We start from the raw sequence: 23,025 nt of genomic DNA, 5'->3' as shown, positions 1-23,025 counted from the left end.
GGTAATCACTCCCCTCTGTTCCATACCTTTTTTTGTTTTGCCCTGTTCTGTTGGGTCTCTTCCCCACCTTCAGGACCTGCTCATCACCTCCCTCTAGTTCACCACTGCTTTCCCTTTATTCCATGGTCTACTATTCTCTCCTACTGGGTATCTTCTTCTTCAGCCTATCACTTCCCAGCTTTTCATATCAGCCCCTCCCCCACCCACCCACCTCCTACCTCACCTGGTCTCACCTATCACCTGCCAACTTGTACTCTTTCCCCTCCCCCCTCCCCACCACCACTTTATTCTGGCTTCAGCCTTCCTTCACAGGGTCTTGGTCCAAAACGTCAACTGCTTATTTTCCTCTGTTGATGCTACTGACTTCCTGTGTTGCTCAAGATTTCTAGCATCTGTAGAATTGCTTGTGTCTCTGACATGAAACACTTACTTTGTTTTTTTTATTTCAGATTCCTGGTGTCTACATCTCTTTTTTAACTTTTCATTGTGAAGGTTAGTGAATGAAAGACATTCTAAAAGATAGCCATTCTAGAATAAAGATCTAAAACGAACGATATGTGTTGCTATCTGTCCTGTAACAATGCAAATCAAACAAATATTCATACTTTTGCTATCCGTGTTATTACAGGAGATGACCGGAACTTGTCAGAGGCAAGTGCTTCCTTTTGCCAAAGCCTTGTTTATTATCACAGTTCACCTAGTGCACATTGACGTGGATTGATGGATAATCCATCCAATCACAGTGAGCCTCTGCTATAAAGGGTGCTTTAGTTCCATCCACAAACATTGTCTTGCTTGTTTAGCTGAGGTTAAGAAGTTTTAAATAACAATTTCTGCATCTACTGCTTTCAACCACATTAATTCATATCTGCACTTCGAGTTTTCTGGTTCAGCAGAGTTTCAGCTGTAATACCTGTCTCTGACTTCTGAAATACTTTCATCCTTCCATTGTGTTTCCTGACTGGGGTTCACATCATCCTAGGAAAACTACAGTGTACAAGATTGTTCCAGCTCTCTGCCCCCTCACACTCCATTTGTGGATAATAAATTAAGAGCTGGATGAATCTTGCATTACCTAATTCAGGACAGTGAGCTTGGCATTCCCTAATTCAGGATCAAGAGTTCAGTGTTCCCCAACTCAGGGCAGTGAGTGGGACAAAAACATTCACGAAGTCATAATGAGACAGCACAGAGTGGCCATTCAACCCATACGACCATTGCTGGCTCTTCAAAGTACTGTCTAATTAAATACTTGTTCTTCCTTCCCTTTTAGTTTTCTAAATTATACACCAGGTAGTTAAAAGTATAGAAAGATTAGTGGGCCAAGACTAATCTAGCAATCAGTAAGACCTCGTCTCCACTGTCCCATGAGATATCCATATTCTATAATTCCTTTAACGTCCAAGTGCTTATTTATTTCATTAGAAGTGAGTTATGTAAAATAGGTAAATTCAATATAATCCCTAGTGATCAATCTTCAACAGAAATCTCAGCATCCCCCAATAACTCCATCTTAAAAGACATTGAATCTGCTCTTTCAGTATCCACATGCCATGAGGTACAGAATTCCAAAGATCCACAATTCTTTGAGAGAAAGCATTTTTTCCTCATTTTCCTTTATCCAACCCATTCCCGGAGACTGTCTTCAAATCCTATGCTGCACTGCCAGGGGATTCACTCTCTTAACACCTATCCTATCAATACCTTTTGAAAATCTTATGGAATATATGATTCTATTCCCACTTAATCAATTCCCCCATTTCAGAGACACCACTGAAGCTGCTTGATTCATTCCTTGATCATTTCTTGTCACAAAGGAATAAAATAAATTTCCTCATTTGGTTGCTTTGTCATTACTGGTTAACAATCGTGATGTTCAACTCTTCATTCCAATCCCCTCTTATCGAATATCTTATCTAATATCTTTCTGATATTAGAGAACTATGCAACTTCTCCAGTCTCTTTATCATTCAGTGCCATTCTAGTAAGCTGGAAAGAATGCAGAAAATTTATGAAAATGTTTAAGCTGGATAGAATGCAAAGAAGACTTTGAAGAACCCATACAGACAAGTCCTCTAACCCCAGTGGACTCGCAGACCCAGGACTTCGGCCATCAGAGCCAACTTCCTATTGACCTTTAGCTTTGATCTTCGGCATCCACCTCAGAACATGCCGATGACAATGAATGAAGACGCTGGCAAAGTCCAGGTCTCTAACTCTGGTCTCACTAACTTGCGTACCCAGGGGTCACCTGCCCTTGTTCCTCTTACCCACGTGGAACTCTGATCCTAGAACTTGTCAAACTGGGAGTCTTAAACAAGAGTTAGAGGGAAATGTTGGGCAGGCTACGGCTTTATTCTTTGGGGCATAAGTGATTGAGGGGTGGTATTACAGAGATGTGTAAAACTACTAGGGGCATAGAAAGGGCGAATGCACACAGTTTTTTACCCAGGGAAAAAGAATCAAAAACTAGAACACATTGGGTTAAAGAGGGGTGGGAGGGGAAGATTTAAAATTGAACCATGGGACAGTGTTTTCACATAAAGAGTGGTCAGTATAATGGAAGAAGATGTGAGAGGAAGTTGTTGAGGCTGGCACATTAACATCTAAAAGACAGACTTAGACAAATACACACATAGGTAAGGTTTAGAGCAGGGGTTCCCAACCTGGGGTCCATAGACCCCTCGATCAATGGTAGGGGTCCATGGCATAAAAAAGGTTGGGAACTCCTGGTTTAGAGGGATATGGGCTATACACAGGCAAATGGGACTAGCTTAAATAGGCCACTTGATCAGCATGGATCAGTTGGGCCAAAAGACCCATTTCTGTACTGTATCTCTCTAAACCTCTATAACACTTCACTTAAGATTTTGGCATTGTTTCTGACAAGCAGTCACAGTACTTCAGTTGGAGCATACCTCATTTAACTGGTTCATGCACTTATAGAGTCATACAGCATAAAAACATGCAGTAAATATCTCCACCTCCATCTGAAAAGCTCCTTTAAATCTAGTCCTTTGATCAAGCTTTTCGGGCATCTGCTTTAACACTGCATTTTATTACCCAAGGTCACGTTTTGATCGACATATGTAGTTCTCTACTTAAAGAGCAAACTGATCGAACCTCCAGTTCAGAAACAGATAAATTGCAATTAAGGTTTAGTTTATATATTTTATTTTTCTTCTGGATAAATATAGAACACAATTGACATTTGGATTTTGTAAGACATAGCCAAGAAGCAATAGCTAGCTATGCTTCTAATGGTCTTTGAATACAAACATTAAACTGAAACATTACTCATAAACATCACCTTTTACCAGTCTGAAATGTTTAATATTTACAGTTCTTCAGTAATTACGATTACTGGATATTGCTAACTAGAAACTAAGAAGCCCTGGGGCCACTACGTTTTCATACAAAACAAACATAACACCTTTCTGAGCTAAAAGTTTCTGAGCAAGAAGACATTCAAATCAAATGAAATCTTCTGTCCTGTGAGGAGGAAAAAATATTTACAACTTCTGCAAGATCCACATCAAGCTCCTATGACTCAAACGTTCTCAGTGTGGCTTGCGTCGGGGACCTCTATTCAGATATAAATGCTGTACCAGTCAGGTTCATTTGGAGATTCTGGGTCAAATGGCAAAGGACTCTCCGAATCTAAATGAGAAAGAGCAACACAGGTAACATAAACGCTTATGTTCAGGAAGAAAATATTCAACTTTAACCCACCGTTATCTGGTTTGCATTGAAACTTACCTTTTTGACATTTCCCTAATGTTAGGTGCCAAACTTGTCATTAACCTTATGAACATGCTTTTAACATGAGAGGTGCTGCAATACATTGTGGGGTTCTGTGGTGGAAATGGCCAGTATCCCAAGATCCAGGGACAAGAATGTGATTCAGCTGATTGAGTGGATTGCATATTATATAGCACGGTACAACACTGGAAGAGGCCCCTTTGCCTATAATGCCGAGCATGATACCAAGTTAAACTAATTGCTTCTTCCAGAACGTGGTCTGTAGGGAATGAAGGGGTATGGATCATGTGCCTATCTAAAAGACACTATTGCATCTGCTTTCACCAACACTCCTAGCAGTGGTTTCCTGACACCAACCATGCTCACCCCATCTTCCTGCCCCCTTAACTCTTGTCCTTACCTACCACCCCATGAGCCCCTGGATCCAACACATCATTCTCTGCAACCTCCACCATCTCTAAAGGGATTCTACGACTAAACACATCTTTTCTTCTTTCCATCCGTCCCCCCCCCCCCCAACTCTCTGCTTTCCACAGAGATCGCTCTCTCCATGATTCCCTTTTCCATTCATCCCTCCCCACTAATCTCCCTCCCGGCACAACTTTGCAAGTGGCCAAAGTGTTACACCTGCACATTTATCTCCTCCCTCACCTGCACTCAGTGTCCCAAACAATCCTTCCAGGTGAGGCAACACTTCACCTGCAAATCTACAGGGACTGTCTATTGTATACAGTGCTCCTGAAGCAGCCCCCTCTACCTTGGTCTTCCCCATCATGACTGGGGGTGGGGGCTGCTTCATCAAGCACCTCCACTCTATCTGCCAAAAGCAGAACGTCTGGGTGGCCCAATATTTTAATTCAGATTTGCATTCCCATTCTGACATGTCAATCCGTGACCTCCTCTTGTGCCAGGATGAAGCCATCAGCGTGGAGGAGCAACACCTTATATTCTGTCTGGGTAGCCTCCAACCTGAAGACAGGAAAATCAATCTTCCTCTCTGGCCTCTTACCTCTTCTCACCTACCTCTCACCTCCTGCTGGGTCCCCTCTTCCTTCTCTTTTTCCTGTGGTCCACTCTTCTCTCCTTATAGATTCCTTCCTCCCCAGCCCTTTACCTTTCCCACCACCTGGCTTTACCTATCACCTTCTAGCTATCCCTCTTCTACTCTGCCGCCCCTCCACCATTTTATTCAGGAATTTCCCACTTCCTTTCTAGTCCTGAAGAAGGGTCTCGGCCATTGGATACTGCTGAGTTCCTCCAGCATTTTGTGTGTGTTTATATAAATAAGTTTTTTAAATTATTAACTAATTCTACTGAAGTGAGTTAAGACAGTAAAGCAGTGGGATGGTCTGTGAAATGAGTGAAAAGAATGCTTCAAAACTGGCGAGCCAAGTGACCTTCCTCACCTGAGGAGTTGTCTGCTCCTTCACAGACACTTCCTATTAGAGGTGTCACTCTTAAATAGCTTGTATATTTGTATAATTATGGAACACACACACTTAGATTGCATCTGCAACAGTTCAAAATGTTGGCAAAGTAGAGAGAATGCCACAGAATTGACCAATAATACATTAAAGTTTTCAAATTATGCCAGGATTTCCACAGTTTATTGTAGTTTCTGTGTTCTGCATTTGCAACATGCTTTTGTCCAACTTCCCAATGTGCACCATCTGCAAATGGAAGTTCACCACAACTCTGTTGCCAGCTTTCATATGAAGGTCACTCACCTATACTGGCAGTGGCTCAGTTATAAGATTCTCATTCCCCTGTTTTTAAATCTTTCCGTGACCTCACCTGACCTCAGCTCTGTCACTCCTTCAATACCTCTGCATTCCTCGGGTTCTAGTTTCTTAATTGTCCTCAGACATAATCCATCTACTAGTGGTGTCTGTGCCTTCTGGGCTCTCAGCCTTGGGATTCCCTCACTGAACCTCCCTGCCTCTGTCCTCATTATGCTGCTTCTCAAAACCTCTCTCCTTGAGTATATGGATTGGTGTTCATTTTATGTTTGATAACATAACTGAGAGGCATCTTAGTGTAATTTTCAACTTCAAAGATTATGTGTAAATGTTGTTTGGTGTTACTTATAAGAGTCAGTTGGCAACTGGGCAGTAGGGTCATTCTAAAGCACCTTTTTTGTACAAGATGATAAATGATTGTAAAGGTATGTTTAACTGCACAAATGCCACAGAAATGATTTTGTGCTCAGTCCTTTACTTCCAGATTACAGTTCCTTCATCCTGAGGGAGGTTCAGAGATCAATACCATATTTCTTTCCAGTACAGGAAGAGGCCACTTTAACCCAGCAAGTCTACACCACTCACCAACACACTGGAGGTGATTTACTGTGGCCGAGTAATCTTTGAAACTATGTTTTTGGAGGTTTGATGTGATGCTCTTCTGTACGCTGTTGTTTTAACACATTGTTATTTGTTACTGTTGGCTTCCTGTCAACTTGAACCAGTCTGGCCATTCTCCTCTGACCTCCCTTATTAACAAGGCATTTTTGCACACAGAACTGCCACCCACTGTGTTTTTTTTTTGCTTTTCATACCATTCTCTGTAAACTCTATAGAGTTTGTGAAAATCCCAGATCAGCAGTTTCTGATGTATTCAAATTATCCTGACTAGCAGCAGCAATCACGCCACCGTCAAAGTCACTTAGATAACATTTCTTCCCCATTCTGATGTTTGATCTGAACAACAACTGAACCTCTTGACCATGTCTACGTGCTTTTATGCATTGAGTTACTGCCACAAAGTTGGCTGATCGTTGCATAAATGAATAGTTGTATCTAATAAAGTGGCCAATTAGTGTGTACATACATCAGACTTTTGAATTTAAGAATATCACAGGAGCTCTTTTGTAAGGAGAGGTGTTCGTAAGTCAGGCATTTATAACTTGGGACGGGCCTATAGAAATAGGGAGGTAATGATGCCAGAGGAGATGATATTTATAAAATCAAATGTAAACCTTACTGTCAACCGATGTAATCTTTTCTTCAAGCAGATCTAAGAGTAGGCAAGATAATAAGAAACAGTGCACATTGTAGGCATTTGAATGAAGTTTCATCCCTCCATCATTTGAGGGGTGTTTTATTCCAAAGTGAATTATTTATTTATAGAGATACAGTGCAGAACAGGCCCTTCCAGGCCTTTGAGCCACACAGCCCATCCACCCTAGCCTAATCGTGGGACAATTTATGATGGCCAATTAACCTACCAAACAGTACATCTTTGAAATGTGGGAGGACACTGGACCACCTGGAGGAAACACCCGTAGTCACAGGGAGAACATACAAACTCCTTACAGGCAGCGGCGGGATTTGAACCCTAGTCGCTGGTACTGTAAAGCATCGCAAACAAACTGCCAGCAGAAGTGGTGAATCGAGTTTGATTTCAACATTTAAGAGAAGTTTGGATAAGTACAAGGGTGGGGGTATTATGGAGGGGTGCAGGTTAATGGGACTAGGCAGAATAATAGTTCAGCATGACTAGATAGGCTGAATAGCCCGTTTCTGTGCTGTAGTGCTCTATGTCTCTAAGAACTTAATGTCCCTCAAAATCTGACCTAAAGAATCTATAAATTTTGTTGCTCCATCATGGGAGTGGCACTCTTGTGCAACTAACAGAGCTGCTTTCCCATCGCTCCAGTGACCTAGGATCCATCCTGATCTGCAGTTTGAACATTCTGCTAATGACTACATACAGAGCAAAAACAAAATACAGTGGGTGGCAGTTCAGTGGGCCAAAATGCCTTGTTAATGAGAGAGGTCAGAGGAGAATAGACCGGTTCAAGTTGACTGGAAGCTGACTAACAAATAACCATGCATTAAAATAGCGGTGTACACACATCGAACCTTGAAAGGATGGGCTACAGCAGCAGAAGACTACGAACATACACTCAGTAGCCACTTTATTAGGTACAGGAGGTAACTAACCAAGTCATCAGTGTGTATATGGTCATTCCAAGAAATTGAAGAACTAGTTTCCTCTCTCCCTCATTTAGTATTTGTTCTTTATTAAGTCCTGTATGTTTTTAAACGATGTTCATTACCAGACTACGGGGGTGTGGTTGCCATTGAGTAATTTTTCTGCATCTTTTGACTTACAGACAAAATTAAGGATGTCAGTAAAGTTGGAACATATTTTCCACTCAGTGAAAGCTGTACTTCATTCTGAGTGTGCCAATACTCCAAGTCTTTCACATCCCCAGGGTCAACTGCTTACTATTGGTGGCCAATCTAAAAACTTAAATCTTGCACCAAGCTAATTCTAACATTACCTTGTGTTGTTCTCCTTCAATTTTAATTTGATTTTTCTCTCTCATAAACTGCAGATGTTCTACTGAATGAAAAGTGAAATGTAAATGCAACTTCTCCGATTCAGCTGTGTAGCATTGTACAGCTTAACTACGCATCACAAAGATGGATTTCTGGCAGGCTTAACAGTATAAATGAGGGATGCAGGGGTTCCTATACGCACTACATATTTCATGTTACTGACCACTGGAGCTTAGCCAGGCCTAAATTGTTTTTTGGAAGTATGCCCCATGTTCAATGGGGGATTCTATTGACTAAGTCAGAAGGTTATGTTCCACTTCAGAGAATTATGCACCAAAGCGAGACTGGGGTTATGATGCTAAAGGTCAGAGAAGTTGCAGTGGATCAGGACATTGCATTAGGTTTGACGTTACAGCGTACATCAGGTAGACCAACGAGGGGACCTCAGTAGGCAAGGCTAGAGGGCAGCATTGGATCACTGCAGGTACAGTAAGCCTGAGTGGAGCTGAATAGCCTGTAATTATCCAGTCAAAACTCCAGGCCACTGAGCCCCATTTGTGAGTCGTGGTGCTGGTGCAGTGCTGTCTGCAGATCGCTGACTGCATAAAGCACACTGGGATGAGCAGAAAAACAGGATGGAAATGCAATTTTATTTTAAATCAGCAGCACTTTCAGAAAGGCATTTTTAATGAACTTACTGTGACTGATCACAGACCCTCCCACTGGAGAAATTCCAAGCATAATAGCAACAACAGACTAAGAGGGGTTGGAGTTTCCATTCATTCTTCTACAGAATACTGCTGCCAACCCACCAGAAAGTTCACATATGGAACGCAGGCTCCAGCAAAAAACAAATCAACAGTCCCAATACCTCATTGCAAATCAGTAATTTTATCGATATTTTCCAACACAAGCTATACTGTTGTTAAATTTATCTCTTCAGTGACTTTATTTCTTCCTGCCAGACCTTGCATGATCCTAAATATTGTCCAAAGCAAGGGTAGAATGGGGTAACTTGAAAGCACACCTTCCAGCATACAGGAAAGCACACTTCAATCGAACAGTCAAGTAGTTCAGGGGAGTAGCACATGGGGGACTCCAATAAAAAACTTAGGACTGATATTGGAAATGATTGTTAGGCCTTGGTGATGGAGTCGAGGGGATAAAAGAAGCTCATCACACATCAGCCCGGATCTCGTGAAATAGGTGATACTGTCTGAATTGCTTCCTATCCTAGTGCTCCTATGATGAGATACCTGCTGTGGGAGGTAACACAGTTTGGAAGGAACTATGATGTGACTAAGCATTGGTCAGATGAAAAACAATTTCATGTATCCATGGGCGCTGAGATGTATCCCAGGTCTAATATCTGCTAGATTCCAGTTGTAGCAATATACACAAACTTCATTTTCATATACATTTCACTGCTCTTCCCAAAAATAACCCCAACCTTGCCTCCCAGCTCAGGAAACCTAAGTAAATTAAGATGCATCAACCAGCTTTTGTTTGTCAAGATACAGCAATATTCAGAAAATAAGTCTTGCAGTTCCATAATGCCTTGGCACTTTCATGATATTGTTGTAAAAAATGTGCTGTAAAAATATTGCAATTTCACTGTTGGATATAGTCATGAAGTCATAGGAGAGTACAGTACAGAAACGGGCCTCTCAGCTCATCTAGTCGATGCCAAGGTATTTAAACTGCCGACTCCCATTGACCTGCACCAAGACCATAGCCTTTCATATGCCTACCATCCATGTACAGTATCTATCCAAGCTTCTCTTAAACATTGAAATCGAGCTCACTGCACCACTTACACTGGCAGCTCGTTCCATACACTCATGACCTGGTGAAGAAGTTTCCCCTCATGTTCCCCTTAAACTTTTCACCCATAACCCATGACCTCTAGATGTAGTTCCACTCAACCACTTAGTGGAAAAAACCTGCTTGCATTTACCTTATCTATACCCCTCATAATTTTGTATATTGCTATCAAGTCTCCTCTCAACCTTCTACGTTCCAAGGAATAAAGCTCTAAGCTATTCAATCTCTCTATATAATTTAGGTCCTCCAGACCCAGCAACATCCTTATAAACTTTTGCTCTATTCTTTCAACCTTATTTACATCTTTCCTGTAGGTAGGTGACCAAACCTGCACACAATACACACTACATATTTCATTAGGCCTCAGCAATGTCTTGTACAACTACAACATAACATCCCATTTCTTATCCTCAATACTTTGATTTATGAAGGCCAATGTGCCAAAAGCTTTCTTTACAGCCCCATCCACCTGTGATGCCACTTACAACAAATGATGGATTTGTATTCCCAGATCCTTCTGTTCTATTACATTCCTCAATGCCCTACCGGTCACTGGGTAAGACCTAGCACAGGGGTGGGCAAACTTTTTGACTTGTGGGCCACAAAGGGTTCTAAAATTTGACAGGGACCAGGAGCAGATGGACGGAGTGTTTTGGTAATACACCTCATAAGAGAAAATAAAATATCATGGGATATGTAGAAAACATGTGCTTTAATTTAAATTGAAAATGAACAAATGCATTAAAAAAAATCTGTCTTTGAAGTCCCATGGTATTTAGCTATTTATTGAAATGACTTTTAAAACACTGAAAATTAAATGAATAAAATACAGCTTTTTTTAATAGTAACAGTTATTATTTTAAAGCACTGAAAATTCTGTTATCCTTCAAGATATTATCATCATCACTCTCCTCCTGACTGTCTTTATTTCAAAAACGGTAGGAGATGCAGGTCTACTTGTCCTGCTCCTTCTTATTCAATTGTCCCCTGTGCCAAAACTCAACAACGACCAGCAGAAGGACAGAACAGTGACAGCGCGCCAGTATGCGGAGTGCGTTATTTGATCTGGAGCGCATTTTTTATTTTGAGAACGTACGTGCACCTGCGTACTACTCATGTCCATCACTTAACAGAAATGACATGTAACATGTAAGGCTTATTGAAAAAAATATTTTCAAATGCATTTTTTACATAACACAACGAAGAAACTTATTTTTAATTTCAGTGGGAACAGTGTTGTTGGTCTCCCTTTTTAGCCAGCGCATCAAAGTCTGGATTTAGTTTTGTTGTGGCGATTCTCAGGATGGATCTGAGGTGTTAACAAGGTTTATTAATATAATTTCATCAAGTTCTGCGGGCCGGATTAAAAAGCTTAACGGGCCGCATATGGCCCGCGGGCCGTAGTTTGCCCATGCCTGACCTAGCACATATAAATTCCATCAACTATTTTTCCAGCTGGTCCAGATCCTGCTGTAAGTCATGTTAGTCTTCTTCACTGTCCACTGTAAATTATATACAGTAGCCAATTTCCACCTGTCAGGGGTTAAGGCTGATACAACAGCAACAGTCAAGCCTGTGGCTCCTTTGGACCCTCTGCTGCATTCTCTACAGTTATAGCTGGTCCCCTGCTTTAACTCCGCTTTCGTAAAGCCCTGCCTGCAGAGCCAATTGTATGAGATCAGGTTCGTGAGCTTGGTGAATGACACTCACTACTATAAGTAGGTTAACCATTCATTTGCAGGACAAGAGAGACACTAAGCATTCAGTAAACCCTTCAATTTACACAAGGTAACAAATACTTATCTAAGCTGAGCACCTAAAGTATTGGGACAAGACAAACACAAACCATGTAGACAGTGGCAAGTACTTATTTAAAGTGTTAGCCCAGGCCTTCTTTATTGTTTCACACCTCCATAGTTTACCATTTCAACGGCACCGTCAATTAGCCCATGGTGACCCAGAGAGCGAAAAGAGTGAGCTGTTTCTGCACACTAGATTTAAACTCTACAACCGCAGTGACATCAGCTGAACAGCAGCGTATGGTAGAGGCTGCAATGCTCCGTAATGAAATAGTCCTCAGCTCCACACGGGAGTGTGGCTTTTGATGAGCAGGTAACTTAGACACTTACTGCAACAGACCCCAACTACATCAGTAACCTATGATAGAACTTAATCTTCTTGCATTGGTTTCCACATTTCACAGTTTTGAGGAGTCTTAAAACTGACAATATAGTGATGCAAGACATCTGCCTGTAGCCAAAGCTCCTTCAAGCAGAACAATGGCACAGGTACGGAAAATCATTGCATGGTCTTTGAGACATATAGCATGGAAACTGGCTGTTTATCCCACACTGATTAGCGGGCAGCCACCTACACTAATTCCATTTTCCAGCACGTGGCCTATACCCTCACTGTCTAGGGATTTCAAGTGCTCTTCTATTTGCTTCTTAAATGCTATTAGTGACTGCATCCACCACTCTCTCAGATAGTATTTTTCAGATACTTATCAAAGTTTGAAGTAAATTTAATATCAACGTACTTACATTTCACCATATATATACACCACATATCCGCAAAGGAAACAGCATTATGAAGGACCTTTCTCTGTGTTTTTTTTATTACGTAGTTCAGTCTAGTTTTTTGTACTGTGTCATGTAACACCATGGTCCTGAGAAACGTTGTCTCATTTTTACTATGTACTGTACCAGCAGTTATGGTCGAAATGACAATAAAAGTTGACTTGACTTGACTTGATACTGTTTTGAGATTCATTTTCTTGCAGGCATTCACAGTAGTTAGAGAAATGTAATGTGATCAATGAAAAACTACACAGAAACAAAGACTGACAAAAATCTTTGTTAAAAAGTAACTGTGTATATGAAAATACATAAGTAAATAAATAATAATGAGAACATAAGTTGTAGAGGCCTTGAAAGCAAGTCCATAGGCTGTGGAATCCATTCAGACTTGAGGTGAGTGAAGTTATCTATGCTGGTTCAGGAACCTGATGGTTGAAATGTGATAACTGTTCCTGAAGCTGAGGGTGTGGAATCTAAGGATTACGGACCTCCTTTGCAATGGCAGCAGCAAGGAGAGAACATGGCCTAGATGGTGGGGGTCCTTAATGACAGATGCTACTTTCTTGTGCTCAGTGGTGGGAAGGCCTCTGCCTGTGATGGACTGGGTTGTATCCACCACTTGCTGTGGACTTTTCTGTTTCTGGGCATTGGTCTGTCCAAGACCCAATCTGCCTGCAGACTACTGGACACCCATCAGACAAGACCCTAGTGGGGTGAAAACGGGGCTGCCACATTGTGTTTGTACTTATTGAGGTCGGGTTCTCCAAGAGGAAGGGAGACAGAAAGGTGCTTTTCAGCTGCCGGCAGCCACAGTAAAGCAACAAGTACGAGATAATCTCCCAAAAGGAGAAAGAGATAGTTAGTGTGTGAAGCAAAGAGGAAGTGCTAAACCAGAGATGTGCTACCATGAGGGACGTTGCCTGATCAGCGCAGACTCAGACGAGAGAGATAGAAGAGCACAGAAATGGTCTGTTGGCTCACAATGCACCGCAGTCAGAGTCTGCCTGCAGGGCTAACTGGCAACTGGACCTCGTTAAATTCCAAGCTATAATGTCGGGAGGGGGCGTTTGGTTAGATAGTGAGGATGGGATTTCCCCTCTCAGTGAGCAATTTTCCCACTATTCAGCCTCATCAGTACAGGTCAGATTGGTAGCCCTATGGACCCAGACCTGCCAAGGGGGAACTGGCCCACAACATCTCCAGCCTCCATAGAAGAGGGTGAGGAACAGCAGTAGGCTGGGGGAGAAAGACCTGGACAGGATAATTCAGTGGGTCTCACTGAGACAACTACCATCAGGGAGTTCTCCTCTAAGAAGATGGTGGAGCTGGAAGATAAGCAGAAGCCAGGGGAGTATTTGCCCACATGGTTGCTGACAATCTGGGATGCTGGGGAATGCTGAAATGAGTTTATCCAACAGGAAAATGGGTGTCCTGGGCATGGCTGTCATCTCACCACGTGATTAACAATGCCCTGAGACTGTTACCCACTTCCCAAGCGGGTGAGGAATCTCTATGGGGAGAGTGATAGCGGCAATGAAGTTAAGGTATCCCTCACTCTTCGAGTGGGATTTGCAACTCCGGGAAGAGTGGAGCCCAGCTGAGGAAGGGACAGAGTCCTTCGCGATCAAAGGGATCTATCATGATAGCGACAACCCACCGGAGAATCATAGGTTAACCTTGACCATGGTGGAGTATTTAGTTAAAGCAGCTCCTCCTGGTTTAAAGAGAGTGGTACTACCCTGATTGGGAGCAGTGACAGGGAGTACCGTAGATGCTATTGTAAAGGTACAACAGTAAGAGGCTGACCGTAGTACGCAGCAGAAGGAAAGTCCCCGTAGTTGGGTATGCAAATTAGACGAGCACCCAGGGGTGACCTGCAAGGAAATGTTGCTCAGATCCAGGACCCCAAAGGAGCAGGTAGATGGGGTTCCTACTCCTACCTGCTATGCCAGGGGAAGGAGGTCAGGAGGCTGTTTAGGGAGAAGGGTCATTCTCCAAGTCTTCTCCTGATGAGGGCTCTTTCTGCTCTCTGCAGGATTCCTCACATTCCTCTCAGGGTTCCCTGTACACCTCGATGGAGGCTCTGTAAAAGACACTGGTGGATCTTCTTGCCCCACTCGGACAATGACTCACATTCCACAGGGTGGGCTGTGGAGTCTGGCATTCTGTGGATGCGCCACATCTGCTACTGCCCACAGATGGAAGGGTTGATCGAGTGTCTGAACCGGCTGTTGAAACAGCAAATTAACTGATTGGCCTTCTGCCCCCCACCAACCTGCACCTTTCAGAGGTAGCTGAATGTGCTGCAACAGTTGGTGAATAACCTGGCTAATGGGCCTGGGAGGGTCTCCAATGCCCCAGATCGGCAGTGTTGGATCTTCTGCAGGTGGAGGAGGAATTGGGGTTGGTGTGGGTGCAGCACCCACAGGGCCACCATAGCTCGGGGAGATTGTGGTGTGCGGATCAGGGAAAACATGATGGGTGGTGTCACAGGGAGAAACTGTCTATGCACTGTTATGAATGTACCACAGCTCTGAGGGGCCGAAGGGTGCGGGACCAGCCCCCTCCTTCCGGAGAATCGCAAGATCGCTATTAATTCGGGTCTTGGACCCAGAAAATAAGAGACAATGCAACGGATTCGACCATTGTTCTTAGAGACACCTGTGTGAATTGCAACTCTATAGTACGTGCCAGCTATCAGGGACATGGACACCCTCGGGCAATGTGGGGTGGGGATTGTATCACCCTACCTTGAGTGACATCTACAAATCTGCCAGTCACGATAAAAGGGGACAGCAAGAGGCAGTAAGCCAGCGACGCACCAGATGGAGACACCATCGCTCATCGCTCCCGTAAGGATGGGAAGCTGTTCGGGAGTCACGTGTGATTCGGTTCCCCTAGCTAGGGAATCGAGTGGCTGATAACCCCGAAAAGGATTCCGAACTGACAACGGGGAACTCACGTTCCCGATTCAACGATTTGAGTCCAACAGGCTGGCAAGTTTATTTTCTCTCTCCAACACGTGAGCCCCAGCGGTCTCCGAAAGGCTAAAAGCCTGCATGAACTTCAGAGACTTTGATATTTCCATCAGACAATAGTTTACCCCTAGACAAACGATAGAGCTACTTCGCATTGTTGATTATTACTATACCCGTGCTTTAGATTGAGTATTGACGACGTATATTATCTGAATGTTTGTATTAACCTTACTTTTGTGCCCCTTTATAAATAAAAACATTTAAAAATGGTACCATCAGACTTCAGCGGACCTCTCTATCTTTGCTGGTAAGTGACCCAGTTATGGGGTTCATAACAGCACTCATTGACTAACCAGGAAGGAGTGAGTTTGTGACTCCCTACATTATTGTATGGTGAAGTGGTGGATGTTGACAGCAGTGGTCAGCATGAGATCCTACAAGACATTTCCACAGATGGTGTATGAGTAAGCAAACCACACCAATGCCTTGGACTGAGGGTGCCATCACATGCTACAGAAAGGGTGCCGCTGATAGTGATCCCATTTAACCAAAAAGAACAGGACTGTTGGGGGAAGCCAGGAGGGAGTCGTCCATTCCAGCCACTTTCCCCACTTAAGATCTGTCTGATCCCAAGGTCCTGACTCATAGTAATCCCTCTGCCAACAGGGGAGGGGAAGAGTTGTTGGTGCATGCAGTACAATGAGCATGGATCCAGCCATTCAGAGGGGCACAGCAAACGTGAGCAGGAGCAGTATCCTGGGGCAACTGTGTCAAAACCAAACGGTGCTGTGGAGGGGTGCACACCCTGGACGTTAAGCAGTAATTACTGGATATGCGGCACCCAGGCCAGCCCACGGCCTCCCTGTTAACCTCCTTACCAGTAGTGTGTGTATTCTATCCCCATTCACTGAACCCACAAACCTGATTTGACACAACAGAGTCTTTGTTTGATATTTAGGATTTGTATAAGGATATGACTAATTAAATTTAAATAAGTAAAACTAATCTGCAGGTACAAGGAGCAAGAAGTTACTTTTATACAACAGTAAAACATTCTGAGACATATCACAGGAACACCAAAGATTTGACACCGCGTCTCATATTAGGATCAGTGACCCATAGAGCTCTCAGGGAGTGAAGATTAAGGATAGACTTACAGGGGAAAGAGTGACAAGAGAGGAAGTGGGGGTTTGACTATGGTAGTTTAGGTCCTGTGGTGAAGGGATGGGAATTGGAGATGGTGCTATGCAGGTTACTGATAAGAGCAGAGAGCTGAAAGAGCTCACAGAGAAAGAAAGGAGGCAAATTATAAATACAGTTGTTTTCACCAAAGGTTGCAGAACAATAAATCAAACGTCATGTATATTCCACAGCACTCTTTCATCACACATCCTCATTCAGCTGCTGTAGCTCTGCATTAGACACAGCAACAGAGAGTTATCCAGCAGTCTGATGATACCCAGAGGGGGTTAATCAGGCTTGATAACAGATAAAACTTACTATGGCAAAATTACCTCTTTGAAAATAGTCATCCTCTTTTCCTTGATCTGTCCTCATGGACCTGTTAAGTGTTTTCCTTTTGCATACTGTTGTTTTCATCAGCAGTCAAATAGTATTTAACAGTCTTTCAGTAATGATTAGGAGGTTAAACCTCAGGCAAGAAAACTTAAGCCTAGTTCATCCAAGGACTAAATACATTTTCAAGTGTAGATTTAGCATTAATTTAAAGAGATACCTTGACATGGTCCACTTTGGAATAAAATGTCATCGATTGCGATGTCACTGTTTATTGAGGGGCCGCGGATTGCTTCAAACACAATCTGAAATGCAAAATATTTATTTGTTAGTGATTATGATTTGGAATGCATTGCCAAAAGGAATGGGGGAGGGCACGGTAGGAAATTGTCTCCAGCAGTTGCAGGATCAGTAAGCTTTGGAAAGAGATTTAAGCCCATTAGTTAAATGACAATGACACTGTGACACAAGAAAGTCTGCAGCCGCTGGAAATCCAAAGCAACACGCACAAAGTGCCATAGGAACGCAGAAGGTCAGGCAGCATCGATGGAAAAGAGTGAACACCCAACGTTTCGGGTTAAAAACCATTATTCAGGACTCTTGTGATCTGCAGTGACTCACTGAAAGTCTCATTAGTGAATACAAATGGAAATAAAACCTAAAGGGGAGATATTTGTAGGGACATGGTGGAGTTGAATTAAATGTGGATATCTTTTAAAGAGCTAATACAGGCACCATGTACTGAATAGCCTGCTCCCATCTATATTTTGAAAACAGTATGAAAATCAAAAAGAAAAACTGCAGTGCTGGAAATCTGAAATAAAAACAGTATAAGGTGGAGAAAGCATTCAGCCGGTAATGCAGCATCTGTGGAAGGAGAAACGGAATTAATGTTTCATGTTACGGACCATTCATCAGGAATGGGAAAGAGAAAGCAAGCTAGTCGAGGTAGCAGAGAAGCTGGAAGCATCAAGAGGAATCACACCCTATTACAGATAGCCTGTGTTCTGATGAAGAGTCTTTAACCAGAAGCATTAACTCTGTTTCTCTTTCCACAGACATTCAAAGATACGAAAATTTAAAGATTCAAAGTACGTTTATTATCGAAGTACGTATGCAGTATACAACCCTGGGAAAGCCACAAAACAAAGAAAAACACAGAACCCGTTCAAAGAAAAGATACCAAACCTGACAAAGGGTCTCGGCCCGAAATGTTGACTCTACTTCTCCCTATAGGTGCTGCCTAGCCTGCTGCGTTCCACCAGCATTTTGTGTGTGATACCAAACCTTCTGTCCAAGCGCAAAAAAAAAACGCGCAAACGGCAACAAGAAAAAGAGTGAAAATCACAGAATATGAAACACAAAATCAAAAGAGTCCATATTCAGTTCAGGTCAGTGTTTGATACAGGCCACCCCGATCAAATCACCACAAATTAACTAAAGAAAGAGTATCCAGAAACCAGAAACACATAACACGAACTACAGAGTCCAATCCACAACCTGCAGACCCAGAACTTCGGCACCATCCTCCAACAGCATCGAGGGAGAGATTCCATATGAATGCCTTTCTTCAGGAGCAACAAGTGACAGGGAGAGAAAAAACCACCGTCACATACAGATACCTTCCTCTGGCAGCAGTGAGTGAAGGCAGGTAGACAGCGCTGAAGACCTGCTCGCCTTCTGCACTCACCTCAATGATTTCAATCTCCCTTGGTGCTTTAGTCAGCTACATCGGTGATAAATGGAGTCGATCATGGTCTCACACTCCATCTCCAAGCTGCTTGGCATCGAGGCTGCTCGAGGCCTCACAGAACACTCTCAAGACAGCAAAGTACCAGATCAACACACCACCAAACTGTGGGTCACAGGCACCAACAGTAGCAGAATCACATGAAAAGAAGATGTAAAAGAAGTGAAAGAAGTAGTTTCGTGAACCTCCTGAAAGGTATCGCCTTTGATCACGTTGAATTTTTCCAGCAATTTCCATTTTTAGCACTCTAGTTATCTTTACCTAGCTGGTGAGGAATGAACAAAAGAGCACGACCTTTTTGTTCCATGGATGAAATACCTAACTCAAAAGATTTGAGGGGAACTGTGCCTCAGACAGCTTGCGTAGTTTATTGCTGCCTCAGCACAGAAAACAGCAAAAAAAAACAGGTTGATGTTCATAGCTGAGGTGATTTATTTGCCAGATTGTATAAATGCATTGAAAAATACAGGAGGAAAGGGATCTACTTAGTCTCTTTTCAATTAGAGTCCAGAGGTCTGGCCTGTTTCTTACAGCTGTGTGGTTTGCAGCAATGAAACATGTTGCAGTTTAATATTCTGCTCGTGTACTGAAAAGATGAAGGAATTCAGAGAATCAATAATAGGATTAAAAATTGTTGATATACTGGATTTAAGTGTGGAATTGGATAAGCACTCCCCTGCTTAGCCACATCACAGTTAGATGGCAAGCAGAAATAAAAGAATTGCTTTTCTGATCATGGTCTCGCACTCCATCTCCATGTTGCTTGGCATCGAGGCTGCTCGAAGCCTCACAGAACACTCTCCAGACAGCAAAGTACCAGATCAACACAGAAAGTGGTACCTTTCTGTACCACTTCAAGTTTTGAAGAACCGTCACAGCCGTAATGTTAAAGATCGCCAGACGATACACAGCAAGCTCTCAGAAGCCTAATGAGATTGTCACCAGATAATCAAGGCCTCTTAGGAGATAAACATTTAACAAGGCATTCAAGGATTGTGGTGAACTACATATACCTGTCTGGACACGCCCCCCCCGCCCCCCCCCCCCCGCTGACTGCTCCTGTGGCTCCTCCCACAGACCCCGGTATAAAGGCGATTGGAGGCACAGAGCCTTCCTCAGTCACCAGGATGTTGTGTGATGGTCGCTTGCTGCTTGTGCTTTCTTCCAGCCAGTAAAAGCCTACCTTAACCCACGTCTCGGAGTTATTGATGGTGCATCAAGGATAAATTATGTTGTGGTATAGTTCACACCCTCCCAAGGAGGTGAACAGAGCCTTGCTTTAGTATCTCATTCATGGGCTGTATTTCCTCCACAGTTATTATTACTTCAGTAATGCATTGAGGGAGTCACCCTATGTTCCTGAGCTTTAGCTTCTGGAATGGGATTTGAATCCAGCCACCTGATTCAGAGACAAGTGTAGTACAAAATCTAGGTGTGCTTCACTCTAATAATGTAATTTAACATCTAACTTTGGTGAAAAATAGATCAGGTGGTCAGCCAGGCAAGGACAAGTGAGTGCAAGAGTAGAAGGGCCTCGCGGGGCATGTAGATAGGCCGCAGTTTGATTATTGTGCTCAGTTCTGATCACCAGTTTGTAGATAAGGTGTGCAGGCACTAGAGGGAGCAGGAGATTCATGAGGATGGTATCAGAGCTGAAGGGCTACTGATAAATGAGAAATTGTCTGGGCTGGGATTGTTTTCCTTGGAACACAGTAGGCCAAGGAGAGGTTTAATTGAAGAGTATAAAACTGTAGAAGACTAGAGAAAATGAACAGGAGAAAGGTATTTCCCTCAGCAGAGATCCGGAGACATATATTTCAGGTAATTGACAGAAGGGTTTGAGAGGAAATAAAGAGGAACTTTTTAAAGGTAAAGACTGATAATGTCTGAAACTCATTGCCCAAGGAGTGGCGAATGTAGAAATCCCTATTACCTTTAGAAAGGACCTGAATAAACACAGAACACCTATCAGCTACGTATCAGGAGAATAACCTGTAGAATTTGGCCTTCCCCTACCCTGAACACAAGCCAATTGCTGTGTAGTTAACCTTAGTGATTCTGTAATTTGTCAGTGGGGTATTTTTCTCATTTAGCACAGTAAGTGTGTCTCTGTAAATGAGATCACCAATGTACTCCTAAATTGGGAATAAAGTTATCCTAGCAAGGGCATCTGACCAACAGAAATAGGTTAAAAAATTTTGGGTTCAAAAGCAAGTTCCAAGGCAGACATTCTGCACACAACAATGGAAATGTTATAGGATTTGACAAATCTCCATGGGATTTGCTCATCACTGCAAAGCAGGGAGTTGAATGGTTACTGGAGATAGACAGGGATATGGGGTTAAAGTTACAAACAGATTAGCCATGATTCTGAAACCACTTAGTATTTTGTGCTGAGATCATTGTTCACAACTGTTTGGGGGGATGGGTGCACAGCGAAGTAGATTACAATGCCCAGTCATAGCTTGCAAATTTATGTTTCTGCTGTGGGGTTATTAACCTCAGTCAAGTCATTAAGCCATTAATGGAAAGTGGCTTTATTAATGTTACGGATAGATCTAATTTACAATGCCTTTGTTTGTACTAATTTATTGAAATAATACAAAACAAGATTACACTTTTCACAACTGTAATATTTAATCATTATGAACAAAAATGTATGAAGTAAAGCAACTCCAGAGAAAGTGCATTGTGATAGCATTCTATCTGCGTAGAAAATACTTTGTTTGAGAACTGGGTCTCAAGGCTGCCTTGTCAGCCTTTGATTTAAGCCTCTGGAGAATTCTGTGTGGGGGTGGCAATTGAAATAATAGTTTTGATACTGTATAGTTTTTGTACTGTATATAAGCCAGAACATCATAAGCTCTTGTACTCTTGAACTGAGCAGCAGATATTGCTGGAAAGAATATTTTCTGTGGTATATCCCTCTACTCCATTATTCAACCATTATACTGTAGGTTGGCTAAAACTTTAAATTACATTTGTGTTGTTGCCTGTGGTGAGTGAGCCCAAGATTTAAAAAGTGAATATGGCCTGTCGGGATATTTCAGCAGGACTGAGACCATTAGACATTTGGCAAGAGCCAATAAAAAGAAGTTGGGTTTAAGTGGAGCGGCCATTGTTGGAGTGGGCCTAGAGACCAGATTGGAGATCTAGAGACCAGATAGAGACAAAGATTGGAGGCCCAGAGACATTGGCTCAAGCGTCTTGAGCAAGGAGAGGAAGAGTTTCTGATGTTAGAGCAGTGAGAATAATGGTCTAATATGGTCTAATCAGTGGAATGTTCCTCTTGAAGAATATGGAAGATAGGGAGACCTCCAGTATCCCTGACGGTCACACCTGCTGCAGGAAGCACATTTACCTGTAGTTTCTTGTGGACTGCATTAGGGAATGGACCTGGAGCTCTGGATCAGTTAGGAGACTGAAGGATTGTTTGACACGAGATATAAGAAGGTAGTTATATCTAAGGTGCAGAACACAGGTAGTTGAGTAACTGTCAGGGGAAGGAAAGAGGATAAGCAGCCAAAGCAGGGTATCCAGTGACTGTTCCCCTCAATAATAAATATAACACGTTGGATGTCATTGGGGAGAGGGTGACTGAGCAGAGGAAAACCACAGCAGTCCGGTCTCTGTCACTAGACAATGAACCTGGGCAGGTGACAGATCTTTTGGTGGGTAAGCATTTCAGAGACAATGACCACAACTCCCTTTACCACAGCCCTAGAGACGGCTAAGTGCACATGGCATGGGTAAGTATTTAATTTGGGGAGGGCAAATTATGATGCAATTAGGTAAATTGGGAAATAATGTACTCAGGGAAATGCACAAAAGAAGTGTGGAGGTTATTTAGGGAGATCTCACATGAGTTTCTGGATAGGTTTGTCTCATTGAGGCAGGGAGAGGTTGGTAGGGTGAAAGACCCATGGTTGACAAGAGATGTGGAAGATCAGGTTAAGATGAAGAAGTTACCTTTGCTGTATTTGTCATTGACACATAGAGTGAAACATATTGTTCAGTTCTGTTTGCCTCATTATAGGAAGGATGAGGGAATGTTGGAGAGCATGCTGAAGAGATATACCAAGATGCCTGGATTAGAAAGCTTGTCTTCTGAGAATAGTTGAGTGAACTATGGCTTTGCTCCTTGGAGTGAAGAGTGGAGTGAAGTCAAGTCCTGGAAAACATTACCTCTTTCTGTGCATTGTATTGCATCAAGAAATGCAAGCAGAAAAATATCATTTTTGTGTTTATTTACTTTTTCTCCACGAAACAAATTCCTTGACTGTGAACTTTATTTAATATTTCAAATTTTTCATGTGGTGATTTTATAAATTCTG

The 23,025-nt window shown here is 42.7% G+C and overlaps 2 protein-coding genes across 3 annotated transcripts in view; one reads left to right on the top strand and one right to left on the bottom strand.

Moving 5' to 3' along the window:
• Window positions 1–683, top strand: part of klf9 (Kruppel like factor 9) — a 103,450-nt gene extending 102,767 nt beyond the window's left edge. Inside the window, exon 3 of the mRNA XM_073048524.1 lies at window positions 450–683. Within this exon, the coding sequence (XP_072904625.1) occupies window positions 450–490 (41 nt within the window). The 3' untranslated portion in view covers window positions 491–683. The remainder of the gene's footprint in view (window positions 1–449) is intronic.
• Window positions 684–3,151: 2,468 nt separating this feature from the next.
• mamdc2a (MAM domain containing 2a) overlaps window positions 3,152–23,025 on the bottom strand; it is a 137,335-nt gene continuing 117,461 nt past the window's right edge. Inside the window, exons 13-14 of one of the 2 annotated variants that reach the window (XM_073048521.1) lie at window positions 17,162–17,246; window positions 3,152–3,660 (exon numbers count right to left, since the gene is read on the bottom strand). In XM_073048521.1, the coding sequence (XP_072904622.1) occupies window positions 3,590–3,660; window positions 17,162–17,246 (156 nt within the window). In that variant the 3' untranslated portion in view covers window positions 3,152–3,589. The remainder of the gene's footprint in view (window positions 3,661–17,161; window positions 17,247–23,025) is intronic. The other variant, XR_012099267.1, reaches the window with a different exon arrangement.

The sequence above is a fragment of the Hemitrygon akajei genome, chromosome 6 (genome assembly GCF_048418815.1).
Source record: "Hemitrygon akajei chromosome 6, sHemAka1.3, whole genome shotgun sequence".
NCBI lineage: Eukaryota > Metazoa > Chordata > Chondrichthyes > Myliobatiformes > Dasyatidae > Hemitrygon > Hemitrygon akajei.
This window is presented reverse-complemented; position numbering and strand designations above follow the sequence as displayed.